The 19514-nt window shown below is 66.2% G+C and overlaps 3 protein-coding genes across 3 annotated transcripts; 2 read left to right on the plus strand and 1 right to left on the minus strand.

The window, feature by feature from the left end:
• Window positions 1-175: 175 nt before the first annotated feature.
• SH2D2A (SH2 domain containing 2A) lies at window positions 176-3662 on the minus strand (the record flags this gene model as incomplete). Its single annotated transcript, XM_084276653.1, has 8 exons — window positions 176-307; window positions 526-1047; window positions 1159-1335; window positions 1544-1709; window positions 1800-1889; window positions 2009-2184; window positions 2352-2497; window positions 3629-3662. 8 exons carry the CDS (start codon window positions 3660-3662, stop codon window positions 176-178), a joined length of 1443 nt encoding a protein of 480 aa, XP_084132779.1.
• Window positions 3663-4687: 1025 nt separating this feature from the next.
• On the plus strand, window positions 4688-10755 carry LOC311202274 (death-associated protein kinase 2-like). The gene is made up of 13 exons (XM_084276824.1): window positions 4688-4860; window positions 5935-6005; window positions 6454-6533; window positions 6679-6900; window positions 7865-8003; window positions 8165-8294; window positions 8443-8491; window positions 8624-8650; window positions 8789-8941; window positions 9069-9114; window positions 9789-9878; window positions 10086-10169; window positions 10459-10755. The coding sequence occupies exons 2-13, from the start codon at window positions 5937-5939 to the stop codon at window positions 10537-10539; spliced, it is 1170 nt and encodes a 389-aa protein (XP_084132950.1). The 5' UTR covers window positions 4688-4860; window positions 5935-5936; the 3' UTR covers window positions 10540-10755.
• Window positions 10756-14878: 4123 nt separating this feature from the next.
• On the plus strand, window positions 14879-19433 carry LOC311202108 (phospholipid-transporting ATPase ID-like; the record flags this gene model as incomplete). The annotated part of the gene is made up of 10 exons (XM_084276654.1): window positions 14879-14909; window positions 15833-15891; window positions 16575-16913; window positions 17448-17561; window positions 17733-17831; window positions 18002-18063; window positions 18595-18667; window positions 19038-19108; window positions 19269-19348; window positions 19429-19433. The coding sequence occupies 10 exons, from the start codon at window positions 14879-14881 to the stop codon at window positions 19431-19433; spliced, it is 933 nt and encodes a 310-aa protein (XP_084132780.1).
• Window positions 19434-19514: the final 81 nt, after the last annotated feature.

Here is a 19514-nt window from a genome sequence, read left to right on the forward strand (position 1 = left end):
TGGGAAGCAGGCTGCCCTGTTGGGAAGGGCGTGGGAATCCTTGGGTGCTGCTTGTCTACAGCGGGCCGGCTGCTGCCTTGGATTGCTCTGAAATTGGAGGTGAAGGAGGCAGAGAGCTTTTCCTCTGCCTGGCGGGGGGGGTTGGGGTTTTCTCACACCTACCTGTGTGTGTGGCTCAGGGCCGGTCTCCAGACAGCTGCTCGTAGATGTTGTCGGGGTTGTCGTGCCCTGCCCTGCCTTGCTCTGCAGCGCTCCTCCGGCTGTAAACGGGATCGTCGAACTGTGGCCGAGGGTTTGGTGTGGCACCCTGGGGAATCAAGAGGAGAGACGGTGCTGGGTGGAGGTTTGCCAGGTCCTTCCCCCCTCCCCTCTCCCAGCCCTCGGCTCCGAGTCAGGGTCTGTTGCTCCAGAGTGGAGCTGTGGGCAGGGCATCCCCTTCCCCCCCCACATCATGACCCTGGTGCAGGGTGAACCCCAACCCTGCGTCTTGTGTTGGGGCTGAGTGGTTCTACACCAGGAACCCACCTCTGTGGCCATGCTGGAGCCTCCTCTCTCCTTCCCGACGGCGCCAGGAGCTGCCGGGAGCTGCCGCCTCTTGAAGGCCTGGCTGGAGATGCTGCGGAAGAGCGGGCGGTGGGCGCGGGGCTTGGGGCTCAGCGTGGAGAAGGCTCCTGGGATCCTCCTGGGGAGGGGGACGGGACGATCCTGCCGGGCCAGCGCCACCTCGGAGTAGACGTTCTCCTCGGGGCTGGGGCGGCAGCCCCGTCCCATGGCGTAGAAGGGGATGGGGTCTTCCAGCTTGCGGCGGGCGGAGGGGCTGGGGGCCGTGTGCTCCTGGGGATCGGCGTACACGTGGAAGCACATGAGCTGCTGGTACTTGGCGTCGGCTGCATGGGCTGGGGTGGGTGGCTCAGGCAGGACGGCTTCTCTGTGTGCTTGAGCGTAGGGACCTTCGGGGGCTGCGCCGCCGGCCGCAGGGCTCTGCGGCCCCTCAGCTGCCCCCAAGGAGCTGGCCTTGGCCGGGGGCCGGCGGGGGAAGCTGGGAGCCTGGAAGAGAACAGGGTGTGATGGAGGTGAGGTCTGGAAGTGGGGCTGGTGTGGGTGTCTCATCCCACTTGGGAACGTGGCTCCATCCCTTCCCCACTGCCCTGCCTTTACCTCCCTGGATGAGCTCTCCACACCGCTGGGCACTGCAGGCAGTGGGGGAGATGTGGCTTCCAGGGACCCCCTGGCCACAGCGCTGTACACGGGGAGGTTTGTGGCTCCTCTGCTCGGTAGGCAACGGGCAGCATCACTGCCAGCTCGGCCTCGCGGCCCTTCTTGGGGCTCATCTTCCTGCAATGGGAGGAGGGAGATGAGGGGTGGGTGTGCATGGGGGGCAGACCCAACTGGGTGCTGGTCCCAGCCGGGCGCCGGTCCCAGCCAGGATGGTGGTCACAGTCCCAACCCGGCTCTGACTTTGGCGCCGCCAAGATGCTGGGGACACCCCTCCCCGGTGCTCTGTAGGGCAGGAATCCCTCCCCTCCTTGGGCTGGGTCCTCACCCGTCCCCGTGGCACCGTCAGGAACTCGTCGTAGGGGGTGATGGGGGCGCTGGTGTAGTGCTGCAGCAGGTCGCTCAGCTCGGGGTGAGCGCTCCGCTCCCCCAGGATCACGTACCGCCCGTCCGGCAGCTGGTCCAGGACGTAGTGCCGGCAGCGATCCCTGCCCCTGGGGGTGGAAGGGATGGGACACAGTGGGAGGAAAGGGAATCGAGCCTGTGCCCCCCCCACCCCGGCCTCGGAGCCGGGGGTCCCTCACCTGTATGACAGGACGAAGCCCACGGTGCTCTCGCTGAACCGGACCAGGAAGCAGCCCAGGGGCTGATCCTGTAGCAGCTGCTCCGTCTCCCTGTGGGAAGGGCCCAGAGCCGCTCACTATCACCCCCTTGCTGGGATCCAGCTCCTTGTTTGGGCTGGAGATGCAGAAGGAGCCACCCCATCCTTCTCCTCGGCTCCCTCCCTGCTCACCTCCGGCTGATGAAGCCGTGGAACCAGGCTGGCAGCTTGCCCTCAGCCTCCAGCCTCTGGGCTTGTGTCCGCTCGAACCACAGCATCGTCCGGGCACGCAGGGCCACCAGCTCTGGCCGTGGGTCCCACTCCAGCGGGGACCAGCCTGGCAGCCATGGCCAGGAGCCTGTTCGGGGCTGGAGAGAGGGGGAGAGTAGCTGGGGGCTCAGCTGTGCCCCGAGGAAGCTCTGCTCCTTCCTCACACAGCCCCACAGGACGTGGCTCCTGGGGGTTGGGAGCTTTGGGGGGGCCTGGCCCTCAAGCCAGGGGGTGTGATGGACCCTTCTGCTGGGCCCTGTCCTACCCTGCTGTGGTGTTCTGGGGGCTGCTCTGCTGCTCCCTGGGGCTGTGTGGGGCTGGGGGCCGGCACAGGCTTGGCACTGGTCCTGCTGTTCTCGCTGAGGGGTTTGAAAGTGCTGAAGAGGGGTCGATCCTCATCCATGGGCTCCCCTGTCCCAGGGAGTGGGGAGAAAAGGGGTGAGGACAGCGCAGCTTCCCTTGAGGGGGGCACCATGACCCCCCCTAAGTGCTGCTCTTACCCTGGGTGAGGCCCACCTTGGCCTCATGCCCCCCATGCCAGCCCTCCTCACCCCACTTCTCCCCAGGGCTCTGGACCCGTGGGGCAAGAAGTGACGACAGCCCTGGGACCGGGTGGGGTGGAGGAGAGAGGAAAGCGAGTGAAACCCCCCCTCCCCCCACTGAGTGCCCCCAAAGCCCCCCCTGGGCTGTCAGGGAAGGGGAATGGGGGAATGTGGGATCTTGCGTGCGGCCGCTGAGGCCGCCAACGCTCAGCACAACAATGTTAATCCCCAGCAGATGCTGGAGGGGGTGGAAGGTTCTGGCGTCGGTTTGGGAGGCAAAGCTGAGTCAGAGGAGCTGCTCATCTGGGAGCAGGGGGAGGAAATGGAGCCTGGGGGGGACACAACATGGACATACATGACAATTCATCTCCACCTTTACTCTGCTGCCCCAGTGTGGGGGGTGGAGGAGGGGGGGGACAGGCAGGTAGGGAAGTTGTTGACAAAGCAAAACCAAACCACAGCAAACCATCCCCAGAAGGCCAGCGAGGTGAGGTCAGGTCAGGTCCTGCCCGGCCATCACCCTTGGCCCCAGCAGGGCCCTGTGTCCTCTCCTCCCGGGCAGGGGTCCTGGGGGGAGGTTTAGGGGGAAGGGGGGGGCTCATCCCTGCTCCCCCACCCCAGCACTTTGAGCTCAGAGATGTGGTTTTGCTCCCTGGGGCAGGATGTGCTGCTTGAACCCCACGTTCCCGGGGTTAGAAGGGCGCAGCTCCGGCTTGCAACAGGCCAAAGCCTGGCTTTGCTCCACCGGCCCCTTCTCGACCTGAGTTACCCCAGCAAGGGGGGGTAAGGCCTGGCTGGAAGGGCCGGGATGGGCTGGGTGGGGGCCCAGAGCTCCCCACTCCCGCTCTCCACCCCGCCTTGTCCTGCTCTCCATCGCGCCCTTGCGCAGGAGGAGCATCCCCGCCTCGCCCCACGTCCCCCTTTCCCGAGCTTTGCTGCCCAGGTTTTCCCTTTTTCCTCCTACCCCGGCACCCCCGCAGCTCCCAGCACTGACACCCACCTCTGCCCGGCCAGGCCGGGCCCTGGGGGTCCATGTCCAGAGCCGGTGGTCCCGGCAGGGCGGGCGGCACCCCTGCTGTGCCTGCGCCTGTGCTGCTGCTTGCGAAGGGCAGGAAGCAGCAACCGAAGCCGCAAGAGCCGTCGTGCGACAGGGAGACGTCACGGGAAGGTGGCAGCGGGGTGACACCCGGGGAGCACCGGGACCCTCAGCACAGGCTGGGCTGTGGTGAGGAGGGGTCTCCAGCCCCCTTCCTGCTGGCACATCGGCACCTGCAAAGGGCTTTTTGTGTCCCCCCCTCCCCATCCGCACCCCAGGGGTCGGTTGGCACAGCCCCCCCACCCCGTGAGCTGGGCTTCGGTTCCCAGCATGGTGGGATCTGGCGTCTCACCCTCCCTCCAGCTGCTGCCTCCTCCTCCCCACTGGCTGCTGGAGCTGGGAACATCTCAGAAGCGCTGACAGCATCGGCATGGCAAACTGGGGGGAAACTGGGAAAGGCAGCAGCCGAGCTGCTGGTGCTGCTGTGTGCCGGGCACAGCTCCTTCCCGGCGGTGCCAGGCTCCAGCTCACCCCGGTGACAGCAGTGCCAGCGCCGCTGCACCCCAGGGGCTGCAAGAATCAACACTGGGACCAGCTCATCCATCACGCCGAGACAGGGATGGACGATGGGATGTGCTGGGCAGCAGCTTTACACCTCGTGGGTGGTGCCCGGTGCTTTCCAGCATCCCCCTGGCACGCGGTGCGGTGCCAAACCGGGCTCTCTCCACCTTAAGAAACGCGTCTTCCCTCCCTCCCTCCCTCTACCTTCGCACCCGCCGCTTCCCCTCCGGCTGCCGCCACCGACCAGGTTTCCTGTTTGCAGTTGTCGCGCTTACGGGCACCGAGCGGCTGGGGGGGGGACACATCAGCGAGGGGGGGGACATCAAGCCCTGGACACTCCTCAAGCGTTGGAAACGCCGGGAATTGCCCCTAAAAGGCCTTTTCCAGCTGGGCTGCGGGCGAAGGGGACAGTGGGGGGAGGAATTTCTCACGGGATATCGGCAGGAGGAACGCGAAGGGGGGTTGGTTCGGCTGCTTTTGCTGCTCTGAGCTGCAGCCGGACGCTGCCCGAAGCCTGTCGCAGCTGCCCCGGGGCACAGCAGCGCTGTGAGGAAGAGCCTGGCACTGCTGGGGTTCGCTGGAGGAAGGCTGGAGCCGTGCGCGGCGGTGCCGGGGGCGCCGACCCTCGCACAGAGGTACGGGGTGCCGCCTCGCCGCTGAGGTGGGGGGGTGGAGGGGGTGGGTCTGGGGCTCCTGTGGTGGGTTTTTGGCAGGTGGACACTGGGGAGCAGCTCCTGCCCACCACCCGCGGGGGCATTTCCCCGGGGACCCCTTTTCTGCCCGGTGGGTGCTGGGGTGTTCGCTGTAGTCACCCAGCTCAGCCCAGCCCAGCCCAGGCCAGGCTGGTCTCCTCAGCACACAGCTGATGGCAGCGGCCAGAGGGCACACAGAACCCCCCACCCCACGTCCAGCCCCTGCTGCTGTGCCCACGGTGACGTGGGGACACCCGTGCCTCAGTTTCCCTCCCTACAAAAGCAACTGTGCAGCACAGAGCAACAAGGTGTGTGTGTGTGTGGGGGGTGGGGTGGTTGGGAACATGGGGTGCAGACAGGGGACACGTAGAGGGGGAGAATCAGCTGCTTGTGCCCCTCCTGGGGCAGGGGACGAACGGTCACGGCGCTATCGCAGTGACCGTGTCACGTGCTGGGGACAGTGGCCCGACTCCAACCACGGCCACCCCCACGCACGTACCAGCCCAGCGAGCAGCCGGCTCCACGCGCTGCCTGGCTGGGTGCCCCCCACCCCTCCCGTGGGTGGCTCGGGACCCTCACCATGGGCAGCAGCCAGGGCGTGAGGGAGAGCGTGGCTGGGTGGGGAGGAAGGCTTGGGAGGGTAAGGGGGAACAGCAGGGGGGAAGGAGGGGAGGGGAACTGCTTGGGGACCACTCGCTGCCTCTTAGGGCCACCGTGGGGGTGTTGGGAGGGGGGTCTCAGCCCCCATTTGGTGCAGCTCCCTGGTGGAGCAGCGCTGGCTCCGTCTGACACCTTGGGGAAACTGAGGCACGGGGCGTGGGGCTGTGTCCCTGTCTGCCGCCAAAAGAGGCTCCTTTGTGGCTTGAGGGGTGAGAGCTGTGAGCGCTGTTCATTGGTGTGATGAGCTGAGGGGGACTCTGGCAGGACCACAGGGTGCTGGGGGGGGGGGCCCTGCTGACCCCCTGAAAGTATCTGTCGTCCCCCCCTTAACACCCTCCTGCCTTCTTGTCCTTGCAGTGATGGCCGAGGGTGGCCAGGCCGGGGTCCTGGCTGGGAGGGGGCTGGGGGCCATCTCTGACAGCACAGAGGTGAGTCACGACTGAGATGTGGGGCTGTGGGGGGTGTGTGTGTGGGGGGGTGGGGGTGGTGATGGGGGGTGTCTCCTGCCTGGGGGCTGTGGGGGTGACCAGGAGCTCAGCTCATGGAGATGCTTCTTTCACCTCCTTTTAAAAACCCACACCCCCCCCTCCTTGTCAGTTTTTCTCCCCATTTGCCACCTGCTGATCCTCCCCAGCGCAGTGAGGGGCACAGGGGGGCTGGTGAGACCCCCACTCTCCCCTTCCCACCTTCCCCTGCCTGATTTCCCGGTCCCCTGAGCCCGTCAAGGGATGAAGGGCTCCAAATTTCCACGGCCGGCCAGGGGCTGAGCTCAGCCGCGGTGTCAGACCCCAGGGAACCCCCTCTCCGTGGGATGGGGGGGTGGGGGGGGTCCCTGCTCCGGGCAGGGCTGAGCCGGGTCCCGGTGCATCCCCACAGGGTCCCTCCAGCCCCGGGAGCGAGGGGTTCAGCCCTGGCAACGTGGAGGACCTGTACGAGCTGCTGGAGAAGCTGGGCAGGTGAGCGGGGGGTGCGGGACGGGGTGGTGGGGGGGACACGGGGGGGGGTCCTGCCTCTCTTGGTGCTGGAGCGGAGGGATGTGGGGGTGGGGGTAGGGGATGTAAGGGGGGCTTTGGCATCCCGTAACCCGGCTTCTTGGCTCAGCGGGCACTTCGGGGTGGTGAGGCGGTGCCGGGAGCGCAGCACCGGCACCTTCTACGCCGCCAAAGTGGTGAAGACGCGGCGGTGCCGGAGCAGCCGCCTGGGGCAGGAGCGGGCGCAGGTGGAGCGGGAGGTCGCCATACTCCGCCAGCTCCAGCACCCCAACATCATGCGGCTCCACGACCTCTTCTCCAGCAGAGCCGAAGTGGTGCTGATCCTGGAGCTGTGAGTTGGAGGGGATGGAGCCCGGGGTCGGGGATCTGGGGACACCCCAGCCCCACACCCCCATCCCCAGCCACGTCCATCCCACACCCCCATCCCCAGCCACATCCATCCCGCCCCCACACCCCCATCCCCAGCCACATCCATCCCACCCCCACACCCCCATCCCCAGCCACGTCCATCCCACCCCCACACCCCCATCCCCAGCCACGTCCATCCCACCCCCACACCCCCATCCCCAGCCACGTCCATCCCACCCCCACACCCCCATCCCCAGCCACGTCCATCCCACCCCCATCCCCAGCCACGTCCATCCCACCCCCACACCCCCATCCCCAGCCACATCCATCCCACACCCCCATCCCCAGCCACATCCATCCCACCCCCACACCCCCATCCCCAGCCACATCCATCCCACCCCCACACCCCCATCCCCAGCCACATCCATCCCACCCCCACACCCCCATCCCCAGCCACATCCATCCCACCCCCACACCCCCATCCCCAGCCACGTCCATCCCACCCCCACACCCCCATCCCCAGCCACGTCCATCCCACCCCCACACCCCCATCCCCAGCCACGTCCATCCCACCCCCACACCCCCATCCCCAGCCACATCCATCCCACCCCCACACCCCCCATCCCCAGCCACATCCATCCCGCCCCCACACCCCCATCCCCAGCCACATCCATCCCACACCCCCATCCCCAGCCACGTCCATCCCACCCCCACACCCCCATCCCCAGCCACATCCATCCCACCCCCACACCCCCATCCCCAGCCACATCCATCCCACCCCCACACCCCCATCCCCAGCCACGTCCATCCCACCCCCACCCCCCCATCCCCAGCCACATCCATCCCACCCCCACATCCCCATCCCCAGCCACGTCCATCCCGCCCCGACCCCACGCCCGGCCCGTCTGTGGCGGGGGCTGAGCTCAGCCCGTCCTCCCCCCGCGCAGGATCGGCGGCGGGGAGCTCTTCGACTTCATCGCCGAGAAGGAGATGCTGTCGGAGGAAGAGGCCATCGAGTTCCTGGGCCAGATCCTGCGCGGGGTGGAGTACCTGCACGCCCGCCGCATCGCCCACCTGGACCTCAAGGTGCCCGTGGGGACCCCCCACCCCAGTCCTGCTCCTCAGAGGGTTCCCCCCACCCCACACCCAACCAGGCGTCCCCAGAGCCCTGGCCGCATCCTGCTCGGATTCCCTGCCCCTCGCTGGGGCAGGTCCTGGCACCCTGCGTCACCCGCCGCTGTCCCCAGCCTGAGAACATCATGCTGCAGGAGAAGGACGTCCCCAAACCCCGCATCAAGATCATCGACTTCGGGCTGGCCCAGCGCCTGGACGACGGCGTCACCCTCAAGAGCCTCTGCGGGACCCCCCAGTACATCGGTACGGGGATGGGGGAGGGGGTGTCCCCGGGGGGAGGTGGCAAAGGGACCCCCCCCGGTGTGGGGATGGGATGCCCAGGGTGTGCTGGGGTGGTTCTCCTCCCCCCCACTCTGATGTCCCCTCCTGGGCTCTGCCTTCACCCCCCCAGCTCCTGAAGTCATCAACTACGAGCCGCTGAGCTCCGCCACCGATATGTGGTGAGGACGAGGACTGGGAGGGGGTGGGGGGTGATGGGCTGGGCCAGGGGGTGGGTGAGGACCCCCCCCTGGCTGCTGCGAGGGGGTGTGTCCGGGGAGGGGGCAGCGCCTGACCCCACATCCACCTTTCAGGAGCATCGGGGTGATCACCTACATCCTGTGAGTACAGGGCGACGCTCCCTCCCCGGGGAAACTGAGGCAGGGAGGGGGTGGCTGCGGCGTGGCTGAGCCCGGCCCCTGCGGCGCCGTGCCGGTGCCGCTGTCCCGGCGCTCAGCAGCTCCGCCCTGTCCCCGCAGGCTCAGCGGCTTGTCCCCCTTCCAGGGTGAGACGGACGCCGAGACCCTCTCCAACGTCGTGGCCGGTGACTACGAGTTCGAGGAGCGCTGCTTCAGCCAGACCTCTGCCATGGCCAAGGACTTCATCCGCCAGCTGCTGGTGAAGGAGCCGGGGTCAGTCTTCATCCCCCTCCCCCTCCTCTCCATCGGCATCCGCATCTCCACCATCACCCCCCTCCCTGTGGTGGGTGGGTGGGTGGGATGGGGACCCCCATCGTCCCCCCATGTCTCTATGCTACAGGCAGCGCATGACGGCGACTGAGTGCCTGGTGCATCCCTGGATCAAGGTGAGATGGGGGGGATGGGGATGAGGGGATGGGGATGGGGATGAGAGGATGGGGATGAGGGGATGGGGATGAGGGGATGGGGATGAGGGGATGAGGGGATGGGGATGGGGATGAGGGGATGGGGATGGGGATGGGGTTGGGGATGAGGGGATGGGGATGAGGATGGGGATGGGGATGAGGGGATGGGGATGAGGGGATGAGGGGATGGGGATGAGGGGATGGGGATGGGAATGGGGATGAGGGGATGGGGATGAGGGGATGGGAATGGGGATGGGGATGGGGATGAGCATGAGGGGATGAGGGGATGGGGATGGGGGGATGGGGATGGGGATGAGGGGATGGGGATGAGGGGATGGGGGGATGAAGGGATGGGGATGAGGGGATGGGGATGAGGGGATGGGGGGATGAAGGGATGGGGATGAGGGGATGGGGGGATGAAGGGATGGGGATGAGGGGATGGGGATGGAGATGAGGGGATGGGGATGGGGATGAGTGGATGGGGATGAGGGGATGGGGATGGGGATGAGGGGATAGGGATAAGGGGATGAGGGGATGCGGATGAAGGGATGGGGATGAGGGGATGGGGGATGAGGGGATGGGGATGATGCCAGCCCCCCTCCCCAGGAGCAGGGTTGGGGGCATGGTGCTGACACAGTGTCCTTGCCCCCCCGCAGCCCCTGAGCCGCAAACAAGCTGCCAACAGGAGTCGCTCCTCCATCAACATGAAGAACTTCCGCAAGTTCAATGCCCGGAGGAAGTGGAAGGTGAAGGGGGGGGGGGTCCCTGGGGGGGGGACACACCCAGCAGTGGGGTCCCACCACTTGTGGGGTCCCCCAGGAGCTCGGGCTGTGCTCCATCCTGTATCTCAGGGGTCAGCATGGGGGGGTGTAGCGCTGCAGTGGTGGTGGGGGGGCAGAGGAGGGGAGTGACCCCCCCCCCTTCCCCGGCCCCCCCCTCCTCCTGCCCTCCAGCTCTCCTACAACATGGTGTCCGCCTGCAACCGGCTCTGCCGCACGCAGCTGCTCTGCGGCCTGAGGAAGGAGGACGAGGAGCTGGTGAGCAGCCAGGAGCCCCCAGACCCCCCCTCAGTGCAGGGGGAGAGGGGATTTGTGGGACCCTGGACTCCCAAGTGGATGGGGGGGTGGGGGGAGCTGTGCAATGGGGGTGTCCTCAATTGGGGTGCTGTGTTCCTTGAGGGGGGGATTCCTGTCTCTGGGGTGGGGGGTCCTGTCAGGATGGGGAGTCCTGTCTCTGGGGTTGGGGTCCTGTCCCTGGGGGGGGGGCTATATCGTCTCTGGGGTGGGGGGGTCCTGTCTGGACTCCCCAGCCCCCCTGTGCCCCCAGCGCCGCTGTGAGAGTGACCAGGAGGAGGAGGGCAGCCACCCCGTCACGCTGCTGCGCCGGCGGAGCAGCAGCTGCTCCTGAGCCCCCCACCCCCCACTGCGAGCCGAGCCGGGACCCCCCGAGAGGGACCATCCCCTGGGGGTTCCATCGTCTCCCCATCCCAGGCGGCTGGAGCACTCTCCGGCCCCAGTGATCCCAGTTCCACGGTGCTGGAGGGTCACTGAGGAAGCGACTCCCCCAGGACCACCCCCTGGCTGGGACCCCCCACCTGTGTTCGGCCCTCAATAAACGTGTCCCCCTCCCCCCATCAATCCAGCTCCGAGTGCCTGCAGCTTCCCCCGTGTCCTGTCCCCACAGACACTGAGCAGAGGCTGCCCATGGCCCCCTGTGTCCCACCCTTCAGCTCTTGATCCCCATTGATCAGATCCCCTCTCAGTCTCTTCTCTCCAGGCTGAACACCCCCAGCTCCCTCAGCCTTTCCTCCCAGGGGAGATGCTCCAGGCCCTTCAGCATCTCTGTCCCTCCTCTGGACTCTCTCCAGGAGATCCCTGGCTGTCTGATCCCAGGGAGCCCAGACCTGGACACAACACTCCAGTGGGGCCTGAGCAGGGCAGAGCAGAGGGGGAGGATCCCCTCCTGTCACCTGCTGCCCACACTCCTCCTGATGCCCCCAGGATCCCCTTGGCTCTCTCAGCCCCCAGGACACTCTGCTGGCTCATGGGCACCCTGTCACCCACCAGCACCCCCAGGCCCTGCTCCCCAGGGCTCCCCCCACCAGCTCCCCCCGGTGCCTTTGGGGTGGGACCCAGGGCTGGGCGTCCCGCACAAAAGAGTCCCCAGGAACTTGTGAGCCGGAACTTTGGTTCCCCCCTCCCAACCCCTTGCCAAAAACCGATCCCGCGGAAATACTGAGCCGGAATTTTGGTGTCCGTCCCCCCGTCCCCCCTCTCGTGTCCCCCCCAGGCTCTGGCCAAAAAAAGGGGCTCCCTGAACTAGTGAGCTGTAGTTTTGGGTGTCCCTCCCCTACCCTGTTCAAAAAAGGGTCCCGCGGAACTAGTGAGTTTGAACTTTAGTTCCTCCCACCATCTTGCCCCTGGCAAGCTGGAACTGTGGTTCCCCCACCCCCTTTACCCGGCTCCTGGCAAAAACTTGGTCCCCCAGAAAGCTCAGGGCTTTCCTTCCCAAGGGAACAGTCCTACTACTTCCCTATGGACTTTAAGAGGCTCTACCAGCCGTCACCTTGGAACTATCCCCATAGTTGCAGTTCTCGGCCCGAGAAGCGCTCCGTGGCCAACATGCCGAACGTCCAGCAACAGCTCCCAAACCAAAGGAGCCAGGACCCAAAGACCTAGCTGGCCTGAAAGCCCCCCAGGGGGCCTACAAGCAGCCCCTGGCATCCAGGCTGTGAGGGCTTTGGTTTGCCAGGGAACCTTGGAACCTTGGAGCTGTCTCCATAGTTGCAGTTCGCGGCCCGAGAAGCGCTCCCCGGCCAACATGCCGAACGTCCAGCAACAGCTCCCAACCCAAAGGAGCCAGGACTGACAGACAGAGCTGGCCTGAAAGCTCCCCTTGCATCCTACAAGCAGCCCCTGGCATCCAGGCTCTGAGGGCTTTGGTTTGCCAGGGAACAGGGAACACTCCAACAAGCTCCCTAGGTGCCCACAAGCAGCCCGTCTGTCCCTGGGGCTCAGGCCCTTCCTTTCCAAGGGAATGGTCCTAATGTTCCTGATAGTTCCCTCTGTACCACACTAGGCTGGAGCAGCATTCCCGTTCGGACATGCTGAATGCCCAGCAGCCGCTCCCAGGCAGTGGAGCCAGGGCTGGCAAACGCCAGGGGAGGCCGCTGGAGGATGCTGCCTGACTCCCCTCTCTGGGGGTGGGCAATGGCCGCTTGCTCAGGCAAAACCTGCCCACCCACAAGGTGTAACACGGGAGGGAGGGAGGGAGGGAGGGAGGGACATCGATCCCCAGCCTTCCGCAGCCCTGGAACGCGCCTGTTTCACCATCCCCAGAAGGACGGGAGATGGCGCCGGGTGCACGAGGTCAGAGCAGCCGAGGGGCTGCGCGGGGCTGCGGGGGCTCTGCAGCCCCGCCTGGAGCTCCAGGCAGGACACCCCAAACCGGGGCCTTTTAGTCGTTGGTTTAAAAGATTGTCTGTTCTCTGTGCCCTTGCACCCTGAGCATCATGAGAAATTTGCTTTCTCGGTCCCTACTACCCAGAGAAACGAACCCATGCGAAGGGATGGCTGGGTGTGCTCCCCAGGGCACGGAACCTTCCCCCTCCCTGTGCCCGGCTTGTGCAGCCTGGGCACCTGCACATCCTGACCGACTCCTTTATTGGTACATGGATGATGTAGGGATTGTGGGGGAAAACTCGGGCATTGAAGGTTTGATTCATGAGTTGACAGTGCATTTGAAAAGCGAGGGGTGGCAGATTGCTCCAGTGTTGTGGCTCTGAGGGCTTTGGTTTGCCAGGGAACCTTCCAGCTATCTCCATAGGTGCTGTTCACGGCTGCAGAAGCGCTCCCTGAACATCCAGCAATAGCTCCCGAACCAAAGGAGCCAGGACTGACAGACAGAGCTGGCCTGAAAGCTCCTCTTGCATCCTACAAGCAGCCCCTGGCATTGTGGCTCTGAGGGCTTTCATTTGCCAGGGAACCTTGGAACTATCTCCACAGTTGCAGTTTGCGGCCCGAGAAGCGCTCTCCGGCCAACATGCTGAACATCCAGCGGTAGCTCCCAAACCAAAGGAGCCAGGACTGACAGACAGAGCTGGCCTGAAAGCTCCCCAGGGGGCCCACAAGCAGCCCCTGGCATTGTGGCTCTGAGGGCTTTGGTTTGCCAGGGAACCTTCCAGCTGTCTCCATAGGTGCTGTTCGTGGCCGCAGAAGCGCTCCCTGAACATCCAGCAATAGCTCCCGAACCAAAGGGCTCCCCCCTCCGCCACTGAGCCCCCGGCTGTGCAGGGCCCCGTCTCGCTGAGCTGCCCTGCTGGCTCTGCAGGCGATGGGCACAGCGCTGCTGACCGTGGGCACCCTGCACACCCCCAGCAAGGGTGTCCCCAACGGTCTGGAGCCGCTGGCTGTGGCCCTGCTGGGGTTCTCCATCGAGCTCTCCATGGGTTCCAACTGCGGCTGCCCCATGAACCCTGCGTGGGATTTTGGACCTCGGCTCCTCACCTACCTGGTGGGTTGGGGTCCAGAGGTCTTCAGGTGGGGTGAGGGAAGGGGGTGAGGTGGGGAGGGTGGCAGGGGTGACCCCCTGCTTACTGTGCCCCGTCCCCAGCAGGGGCAGGGGCTGGTGGTGGGAGCGCTGCTGGGGGCTGCTGTGGGCACAGCCCTTTACCAGCTCCTCCTGGCTTTCCAGCACCCTGCCGAGGACGACCCACCGGCTGAGCAGACCCCCCTGGACCTCATCAACACCGCCGTGCCCCCAGCCACCAAGATGTCACTGGGGGAGCAGGATGCTGAGGGGATGCTGCTGCAGGAGACGTGACACCAGGGACCCCACTGGCCTCCCCCCTGTCCCTGTCACACCATTAAAGGAGCTCTGGCTTCTGTGGGGTCTCGTGTCTGGACACGCTGGGGGGGGGGCTCATGTGTGGGGACAGGGACTGCAGTGGAACTGTGGGCACGGGAGGGGCAGCATCTCCCGGCCCTGGGGTGGGTGAGGGGGCAGTGCCAGGTGGGGGGGGTCCTTGGAGCCTGTTCTGTTGGGGGGGGGGTGCTGCTCAGGACCCCCGCGGTTGTACCCTGGGACTCTCTGGGACCCCCAGGGGCTGCCCGGGTCCCCCGGGGTTGCCGAGGACCCTCCCGGTTGCACCCTGAGACTCCCCATAATACCCGGGGCTGCCCAGGAATCCCCCGTTGTACCCCAGAACCCCCGGGGGCTGCCCAGGACCCCTGCGGTTGTACCCTGGGACTCTCTGGGACCCCCAGGGGCTGCCCGGGACCCCGCGGTTGTACCCCAGGACTTGCTGAGACCCCCGGGGGCTGCCCAGGACCCCCGTGGTTGTACCCTGGGACTCTCTGGGACCCCCGTGGGCTGCCCAGGACCCCCGGGGTTGTACCCTGGGACTCTCTGGGACCCCCGGGGGCTGCCCAGGACCCCCGCAGTTGTACCCTGGGTCTTCCCGGGGCTGCCCCCAGCACCTCCCGGGTTGCCCCCACCCCTCGATGCGCCCCTTCCCCGGCCTCCCCGTGCCCCCCTTGGGCAGCTCCCGGTCGTTCCCCGTCGCCGCCCACCCCCCTTTCTCCCCCCCCCCATCCCCATCACTTCCGCCGCCGACCGGCGCCGCCGCGGCCATGGGGCGCTGAGGCAGCGGCGCGGCAGCGGGAGCGGGGCCGCAGCGGCCCCGGCACCGGCCCGGCCCCGGCCCCGGCCGCCCGCCCGCCACCCATGGGCTGCGGGGCCGCGGGCCATGGAGCGGTGCGCGGCCCGCCGGGCCCCAGGTGAGCGGGGCGGGGCGAGGTCCCGCTAGGCCCCGGTGGGGCCGTTACCCCGGCAGCGCGGCGGGGAGGGAGGGAGGGAGGGAGGCCCCGGGCCCGGGCCCCGCGGCGTGATGCCGCCGGGGCGCAGCGCGGCCCCGCAGCCCTGACCCTGCCCCGGGAGATGCCCGAGAAGTGGCCGCGGGTCCGAGTCCCCGGCGGGGCGGGTGGGTGCGGGGAGGACCGGGCCAGGCCGGGCCGGGCCGGGCCGGAGGGGGACTGGGGGGGGGGGGGGGGAAACTGGGGTGCAGTGGACAGGGATGGGGGTGCGGAGAAGTGGGAGTGGGGGTTCAGGATCTGGAGGTTAGGGGCTGGGGATCCAGATATTTCGGGCTGGGGGTGCAGAGAAGTTGGGTTGGGGGGCTGGGGGTGCAGCGAGCAGGGCTGGGGTGCGGATAAGCAGGAGTTGGGGTGCAGAGCTGAGGGGCTGGGGGGGCTGGGGTTCAGAATCTTGGGGTGAGGAGAAGTAGGGTTGGGGGGCTGAGGTGCAGTGGGCAGGGCTGGGGGTGCAGATAAGCAAGACTGGGGGTGCAGGATCTGGAGTTTAGGGGCTGGGGGTGCAGATATTTAGGGCTGGAGAGCTGGGGGTCCAGGACTGGGAGACTGTCTGGGCCTGGGGGTGCAGGTGGGCAGGGGGTGTTGGGGTGCAGATAAGCGGTACTGGACGGGCTGTGGGTGAAGGAGGGCTGGAGGTCTGGGTCGCAGGGCTGGGGGTCTGGGGTGCACAGATGGAGAGGGCTGGGTGTGCAGGGGTGTGAAAGGGTGGCACAGGGCCACACAGCTCTGCAGGGGGGGCTTCCCCTGGGGGTCTGGAGGGCTTTTGGGGTGCAGGGGAGCAGGGCTGTGAGGTGCAGGGCGGGCGGCTGACGAGGTGCACTGTGTTGCAGAGGAGGAGAGGCGGGTGCGAGCCAACGCGCGGGAGTACAACGAGAAGTTCCAGTACGCGGTGAGTGGGGTGACTGAACCCCAAGACTCATCCCCCAGAGCCCCATCCCTCAGAGTCCCATCCCCCAGAACCTCATCCCTCAGAGTCCCATCCCTCAGAACCTCATCCCTCAGAACCCCATCCCTCAGAACCCCATCCCTCAGAACCTCATCCCTCAGAGCCCCATCCCTCAGAGCCCCATCCCCCAGAGCCTCATCCCTCAGAACCCCATCCCTCAGAACCCCATCCCTCAGAGCCTCATCCCTCAGAGCCCCATCCCTCAGAGCCCCATCCCTCAGAACCCCATCCCTCAGAACCCCATCCCTCAGAACCTCATCCCTCAGAGCCCCATCCCTCAGAACCCCATCCCTCAGAACCTCATCCCTCAGAACCTCATCCCTCAGAGCCCCATCCCTCAGAGCCTCATCCCTCAGAACCCCATCCCTCAGAACCCCATCCCTCAGAACCTCATCCCTCAGAGCCCCATCCCTCAGAACCCCATCCCTCAGAACCTCATCCCTCAGAGCCCCATCCCTCAGAGCCCCATCCCCCAGAGCCTCATCCCTCAGAACCCCATCCCTCAGAACCCCATCCCTCAGAGCCTCATCCCTCAGAGCCCCATCCCTCAGAGCCCCATCCCTCAGAGCCCCATCCCTCAGAACCTCATCCCTCAGAACCTCATCCCTCAGAGTCCCATCCCCCAGAACCTCATCCCTCAGAGTCCCATCCCTCAGAACCTCATCCCTCAGAACCCCATCCCTCAGAACCCCATCCCTCAGAGCCTCATCCCTCAGAGCCCCATCCCTCAGAGCCCCATCCCTCAGAACCTCATCCCTCAGAACCTCATCCCTCAGAGTCCCATCCCTCAGAACCTCATCCCTCAGAACCTCATCCCTCAGAACCTCATCCCTCAGAACCCCATCCCTCAGAACCCCATCCCTCAGAGCCTCATCCCTCAGAGCCCCATCCCTCAGAGCCTCATCCCCCAGAGCCTCATCCCTCAGAGCCTCATCCCCCAGAGCCTCGTCCCCCAGCTCAGGCAGGTCTGGGTTGGTGGAGGGGGGGGGAATTATGGCTCAAAATAGCTGTTTGTCCCTGAGAACATTGTGCTGATGAACCGTTAACCCCGATGGGTGGGCCTGAGCCCACCCCCCAGCCCTGCCTGCACCCCTGCCTGGTCCCTGTGGGGTTTTGTCTCTGGCTACCTGGGTGGTTCTGGAGCTGTGGGGGAAGGAGCATGGCTCACCTTGGCCTCCCCCTTCAAGCTGGAGGATGTTTCTGGCTGCTCCAGACCTTGCTGCAGTGGGGGGAGCAGGGGGTGTGGGTTGGGGTGAGCCTTGCAGGGACTGGGTGCTGCTGCCTGGATGCTCTGGGTGCTGCTGCCAGCCTGGTCCCTGGGTGCCAGACGAAGGTGGAGGAATCAGCTTCTCAAGGAGGCTGCCAGGGACTCAGGGCAGGAGCGAGCGCTGGAGCTGTCCTGGAGGGTGCTGCAGCCCTGTCCCTGGAGCAACGCTGGGCAGTCATCGTGCCTTGGCAACTCTGTGAACCCCCCTCCCTCTCACCCCATCCATCCCCAGAGCAACTGCATCAAGACCTCCAAGTACAACATCATCACCTTCCTGCCCGTCAACCTCTTCGAGCAGTTCCAGGAAGTGGCCAACACCTATTTCCTCTTCCTCCTCATTCTGCAGGTAAGTGCTGGGGGTCCTGGAGAGGCAGATCCTGCCCCCCTGCCCGTGGCTGGGCAGCTAGGAGAGCCCAGGGCACCTCCTGTCCCGGGATGCGGCGGGTTTGGGACCTTCAGGCAGGGGTGGGGTGGTCTTGGGGCTCACCTGGTGTCCCCCATCCCTCCCGGTCCGCAGCTGATCCCGCAGATCTCTTCGCTCTCCTGGTTCACCACCATTGTGCCTTTGGTTCTTGTCTTAACCATCACAGCTGTCAAAGATGCCACCGACGACTATGTGAGTGCCCCCCAGGCACCCCTCTACCCCGGGCTGGCTGCCCACAGCCGGGGGCTCTGACCCTGGCGCGGGTCTGTGGTGCCCAGGGTGGTTTTTAGGGGAGGGGGAGACATGCAGGATCCCATCCCCAGAGGGGCTGATGCTTCTGCCTCTTGTCCCCCCGCACCCAGTTCCGCCATAAAAGCGACAACCAGGTGAACAACCGGCAGTCTCAGGTGCTGATTGGCGGAGTGTGAGTGTCATGGGGCAGCCAGGGAGGGGACGTGGGGACTGCAGGGCGTGGGGTCTGTGGGACACGGGGCCTGTGGGATGTGGGGTCTGTGGGACGTGGGGTCTGCGGGACGTGGGGCCTGCGGGACACGTGGGGTCTGCGGGACGTGGGGTCTGCGGGACGTGGGGCCTGCGGGACGTGGGGCCTGCGGGACATGGGGCCTGCGGGACACGGGGCCTATGGGACGTGGGGCCTGCGGGACGTGGGGTCTGTGGGACGTGGGGCCTGCGGGACACGGGGGGCCTGCGGGACATGGGGCCTGCGGGACACGGGGCCTATGGGACGTGGGGTCTGTGGGACGTGGGGCCTGTGGGACGTGGGGTCTGTGGGACACGGGGCCTGCGGGACGTGGGGCCTGCGGGACACGGGGGGCCTGCGGGACATGGGGGGCCTGCGGGAGGGCACGGGGCTGCAGACAGAGGCAGAGTGCAGTGGGAAAGGGGGGGAAACGATGCTGCCAGCTCCCCTGACTCCGTTGCTGTCCCTCCGCAGACTCCGTCAGGAGCAGTGGATGAACGTCCGTGTTGGGGACATCATCAAGCTGGAGAACAACCAGTTCGTGGCGGTGAGTGTGGCCCCCAGGGATGAGCACGGTCCCCACTGGGTGACGCAGAAGGAGGGTGACACAGAGGGACGGTGCTGCGCTCACTCTGCCTTTGAGCTCTTCCATCGCCTCCTGGGCTGGAGAGGCAGCAGAGCCTTTTCCAGCCTGGAAGTTCAGCGTTTAGGCCGTAGAGTTTGAGCTGGTTTTGAGCTCTGGGGATTTGGCTGATGGGTGATGGTGTCCAGGCCAGGGTGCCAGCAGCGCCCTGCTAAGGACACGTGGCTCCGGAGATGCCGCTGGTCCCTGTCGTCTCAGGGCCAGGAGCTTCCTCAGGGGGAGGTGTAGGGGAGCCTTGGTGCTGGCACAACCCTTCATGTGTCTCTCCTGGCAGGCTGACCTCCTCCTCCTCTGCAGCAGCGAACCCCATGGGTTGTGCTACATAGAGACAGCGGAGCTGGATGGGTAGGTAACCCCAGCTCGGGTCGCGGTGGGGGGTGAGCGGTGGGACCCAGAACGGGCTGTGGGGCAGGGCAGGAGCTGCTGGGGACCCAAAACTGGGGAGCATCTGCAGATATCCTCCCTGCTGTTGCTAATCCTGCCCGTGGTGCCTCCTTGCCCACAGAGAGACCAACATGAAGGTGCGTCAGGCCACCCCCGTCACCTCAGAGCTGGGTGACATCAGCAAGCTGGCTCAGTTTGATGGTGAGTGCCTTGTGCTTGGGTTCCCTCCTCCGTCACCCAGCACAGATCTACCCTGGAGAAACCAGGATCCATCCACGCAGCATGATCCTGCGGCTTGGAGCAGATCTCTGGGGAACTGGGGATGATGCTGGGAGCACTGGGAAGGAAGCTGCCCGCCTGGAGAAAG

Source organism: Gallinula chloropus, assembly GCF_964237585.1.
Source record: "Gallinula chloropus genome assembly, chromosome: 29".
Taxonomy (NCBI): domain Eukaryota; kingdom Metazoa; phylum Chordata; class Aves; order Gruiformes; family Rallidae; genus Gallinula; species Gallinula chloropus.

Excerpts from the sequence above, each read along its gene's own strand:
- LOC311202274 (XM_084276824.1), top strand. The coding sequence starts at position 5,937 with ATGGCCGAGGGTGGCCAGGCCGGGGTCCTGGCTGGGAGGGGGCTGGGG. Across the intron at positions 6,006-6,453 it reads CCATCTCTGACAGCACAGAG|GGTCCCTCCAGCCCCGGGAG; the intron begins GTGAGTCACGAC and ends GCATCCCCACAG. Across the intron at positions 6,901-7,864 it reads GTGGTGCTGATCCTGGAGCT|GATCGGCGGCGGGGAGCTCT; the intron begins GTGAGTTGGAGG and ends CCCCCCGCGCAG.